At 40.1% G+C, this 4844-nt stretch overlaps 1 protein-coding gene across 1 annotated transcript; it reads right to left on the reverse strand.

Annotated features, from left to right (window-relative positions):
• Window positions 1–1619: 1619 nt before the first annotated feature.
• On the reverse strand, window positions 1620–4225 carry LOC110929432 (pentatricopeptide repeat-containing protein At1g14470). Its single transcript, XM_022172589.2, has one exon. The coding sequence runs from the start codon at window positions 4029–4031 to the stop codon at window positions 1752–1754; it is 2280 nt and encodes a 759-aa protein (XP_022028281.1). The 5' UTR covers window positions 4032–4225; the 3' UTR covers window positions 1620–1751.
• Window positions 4226–4844: the final 619 nt, after the last annotated feature.

Genomic DNA, 4844 nt, shown 5'->3' on the forward strand with positions numbered 1-4844 from the left:
TGGTAATCAGTAGGTATAGTCACAAGGGACTATAACCATCGTGATTACGCTCACGTTGCGAAGTTCAAACGAACTTCTCGTTGACCATCTCGTGGTCAAAGCTGAAAGTCAAACAATGTTTGACTTTCGAGCTAGGAAAGCAATAAAAGAATGAAAGAGGACTTACAAAGGGTCCAAAAAGATTTGATTCCAAGTTTTCTCAGGTAGGAAGTGAAATATCACAACCACTTTGAGAAATTTCAGATCAAATATGAGGAAAATGGAATGAAAGCATGGCCTTTATATAGTTTTCGCAAAACCGTTAAGATCATTTCTTGGAGAAGAGGGAATGATCTAGGCCATACAAGTGTTAGAGAATGATTGGGGGACTTGTTCTCCACACAAACCAGTCCATAGCATTGAAAACCATTGTTCAAAACCATCAAAATCGAGCTAAATGACCAGATTCAATGTTTCTGTCTGATGGGCTCTCGCGGGCCGCGTAAGAAATGGGCTTAGGCTTACGCGGGCCGCCTAAGAAGTTTGACAGAATTACAGTTTTAGTCCCTGCAGCTTAGAAACATGTATTTCGGCCCATTTTTAACACGTTTAAGCCCCAGTTAACCTCATTTCAAGGCTCTAAAATGAAGTTAAAGTATTAGGAACTCAAAAATGCTCAAAAATATCTCGGATGTCGGTTCGTTGGGTCGTACGATCGCGTTGTTCGGTTAATTACGACGGAAGTCGTAACGAACGCAAAAACGATCCAAATTGAGCGACGAATGGAATTTTATCATGCCAATCACTAAAATAAAATATGTTAATGATTACATAAATTTTTAGGTGTCCGGATATATCCAGAACGTAAGATATGCGTGAAAATGCAAACTTATGCACTTTTTGACGCTTTTAGTCCCTATTGATCAAATAAGTTTATTTTAGCATACCTAACCCCTCAAAGCCTATTCCCAAGCTATGTAAAGGATATTTAGGGTATGTTTAACTTATGATCAAGTTCCAGAATGTTCGTTACTATACAAATCGGTATAGTTTCGCAGTTTGACACAAATAGTCCCTGCGATCGAACAAACTTGTTTTCGACACACCAAACCATCCGAAACTTATTTCTAAGTTGTGAGAAGGTTATTTAAGGTATGTTAAGCCTATTTCACTATTCCGGAGTGTTTGTTGCGTTAAACTGATTACGTTTACGCATCAGTTCGCGTATAACTTTCCAGAAAGCGATTTAGAGCTCGAAATCGAACGAGAATTGATATGTGCAAATGATACACATATTTATACAAATCCCAAGTATGAAATACAATATTTCATTGATTTGGTATTTGTTTGATGGTTACAGTGACACCCGGGTCACACATACCTAGGATGACACAATTCATGTACAATGACAGAGATGGGCATGGTCATCCTATTCAAGGGATTTGATTAACTATCATTGCAGGTGGACGTATTTCTAAAATAATAACCGGGTGGTGAGGGTCGCCGGCGGTGTAGCCACGGGCAAACCCGTTCACCGGTGCCTTCCTCACACCCACCCTAATAAATAAACACATCTAGCTGTAAATAGAGACAGAGAAAACATCACCGCATCAACCCCACTAGTTCTTAATACTTACCTGTTGATACAACCAAGGAGTTGAGGTTTTTTTATTTATTTATAAAAGCAACACTTATAATCTTTTCATGTTAGCATTACAAAATATAATTAACAGACAATTTAGCCAGACTCATCATGTACTTTCACCCTCAACTTACCAATAATCTTTGCATGAACATGAACCATCATTAAAACAATGAAATCTATTGTTATCCCTCACAATTATCTCTCTTCCCTCCAGCTTTGAAATAATCTTCATGGCCTCATGACAATCCCAACAGACCCTCAAGTTTTTCACAATTCTAATAACGGCCCCTGACTCACTAACAAGAAGTGCGAAACAGAGTGCCAGCTTCTCACTGTGAGTGCCCACCATCTCTTCCTTCTCTTCCTCTTCAACATCTCTAAGAACACTCTCTTTATCAGCAATGTATCCAGCTATCCTCATTTTCTTTCTTAATTCCATCAATAACTTGTATATATCATTTGATCTTTCATGTGCTTTATCACCCACAATAAATTTGTGTAATTTCCCATCAAATTCCACATAACTCCATCCTGTAGCTTTCTTTAACCCTAACAGTTTCATTTTCCCCCGGATTCGCTCAACATCGCCCCATCGCCCCATTGAAGCATACATGTTCGAAAGCAAAACGTAATTCCCAGAATTTTCGGGTTCAATTTTGAAAAGATGACTAGCTGCAAACTCCCCGATATCAATTCTTTTACGAATGCGAGCAGCGTTTAGGAGTGAACCATATACTCCCGCATGTGGGACCATTGGCATTCTTGTGATTAAATTCTTCGCTTCATCGAGGTTACCCACTCGGCCTAATAAGTCAATCATGCATGCATAGTGGTCAACATCCGGGTTAGTGATGGAATCAAAAACTTTTTTACCTTGTTCTAACAGTCCTGCATGGCTGCAGGCGGTAAGAACACTGATATATGTGATTCTATCAGGTTGAAACCCCTGTTCTTTCATCTTACGCATTGTATCAATGGCTGCAAATCCGTCACCTTGAGCTGCAAAACCTGTAATCAAAGTGTTGAAGGAAATAACATCTTGCGTCTTCATTTTATGGAAGATTCTTTCGGCATCTTTCATGCTTCCGCATTTGGAGTACATAAAAATTAAAGAGTTATAACCGGAAATACTCAATTTGATTTGATTTTCATCTATGATGTTTAAAGCCCAGTTTCCCAACTCCAATGCCCCAAGATGTGAACATGCAGATATGACACTAACCATAGTAACTTCGTCTGGTTTTGTGTGGTTAGAACTGATCATCTTCTTGAATAGCTCAATTGCCATTGTCGATTGTCCATTTTGTGCATAACCTGCGATCATTGAGTTCCATGAAACTACATCCTTGGAAGGCATCCTATCAAAGAGTTCTCTGGCAGAACTCAAATCACCAACACTCGTATGCGCAGAAATCATCGCGTTCCACGAAACCACATTTCTGTATGCACCTAACTCCTCAAAAATATTCTTAGCAGCTGCAAGATCCCCACACTTTGCATACATGTCAATTAGCGCGGTCTTGACAAAGTAATTTAACTTAACACTCCTCTGATTGAGCATGTTCATGAGTGAACTTGCAAGTTTAGCATCAGCACGATCTGCACATGCTGAAATAACCGCAACCCAAGTTGTTTCATCTGGTTGAACACCATCAACAACCATCTCATTCAGCAGTCTCATAGCCTCTTCTGCAAACCCATTCTGTGAATAAGCAGACAACATCGCATTCCAAGAAACAACATTTTTCTCAGGCATTTGATCAAAATACCTCCTTGCAGTAACCAAATCTCGTGCCTTTGAATACCCAGTAACCATCGCAGTCCAAGTGATGACATTTCTCTCAGGCATTATATTAAACAAACTACCAGCTTCAACCTCATTTCCCCACCTCCAATACCCAGAAATCATAGAGTTCCAATCCGCCACCATTCTCTCAGGCATTTCATCGAACAGTTTACGTGCAAAATAAATGGGCCCATACTTGGCATACATATACATAATAGCATTACGTACAAAACGATCACACTGATGCCCAAGTTTTATAAGATGGGCATGTAACATAACAGCTTCCTTCTCCATGGATTTAATTAAGATCGGAAAAACAAAAGCATCAGGCATGACATTGGAAAGGCGCATATTCTGAAAGAGATTGATGACATGGTGATGGGCGCCCGTGTGCGAGTAGAACTTGAGCATGTTGGTGAATGCGTAGAGATTGGGTTGGTGGGAAGAGTCGAAAATGAGACGCGCGTAGGAGGGTGGGGCGCAGAGGCGGGTGCAGTGGCTGATGAGCACAGACACCCAATAGTTGTCATGATGGAGGGAATGCTGAATGATCTGTGCATGTAGCTGTGTCAACTGCTTGAAACTGGATATTCTGACTGCAATTGCGTTCAAATGTGACATCAAAATGCTTGATTTATCATCTACCGGCGACCTTCTTGGCCTCCTAAGGCATACATTGATAGCAGCTATAGGATATTGAGATCAGTCGTTATGCATAGTGGGCTCTAGGCCCATTGCTGTTTTGGTAAGGTAAAAGTGTGTGTGAGAGAGAGAAACTGTATAGAGGCGTAAATCTTACTTTTATTTTTATTGGATTTGGTTAGATGTCGCTATCCTTCAGGTGAGGTGGTCCCAACAATTTTAACGACACCCGTCATACTCTTATTGGTGAGAAACATTCCATTCCCATGGTGTGCATGAGTGTATTGACGCCATCTCTGCTCTGATTAGTGGAAAGGGTATCCACGCTTAGAATGTGCATGAGAGATGATCAGCTGTGCGCGGGACCACCGTAAGGTAGTTAGTGCGACATTGAAGTTTGGCTGATTTATCGTGTCCTTATTAAAGAGATCAATGGTTTATCTAGATACATTCCTCTACACTAACAACTACAAGAGAAAAGTGCCCGGATAGTACCTTTGGTTTACTCAGATTTCACCTATAGTCCCTACATTTTTAAAATTACAGCTATAGTCCTCAAGTTTTGCAAATTCGTTCTCGGATAGTCCCTAAAACGGATGAAGGTTAATTTTTTGTGTTAAGTGGGTGTTAAATGACTAAAACACCCTTACTGTTAAAAATAAAAATAAAAATTAAAAGAGTTAATATAAAGAATTCAGCTAGGCTAGGGATGTAAACGAACCGAACGAACACGAACAAGGCCTTGTTCGTGTTCGTTCGTTAAGGAAATAAATGTGTTCACGAACGGTTGAT

Source organism: Helianthus annuus, chromosome 3 (assembly GCF_002127325.2).
Source record: "Helianthus annuus cultivar XRQ/B chromosome 3, HanXRQr2.0-SUNRISE, whole genome shotgun sequence".
NCBI classification, from domain to species: Eukaryota; Viridiplantae; Streptophyta; class Magnoliopsida; order Asterales; family Asteraceae; genus Helianthus; species Helianthus annuus.

Coding starts and splice junctions, on each gene's coding strand:
- LOC110929432 (XM_022172589.2), bottom strand. CDS start 4,031: ATGTCACATTTGAACGCAATTGCAGTCAGAATATCCAGTTTCAAGCAG.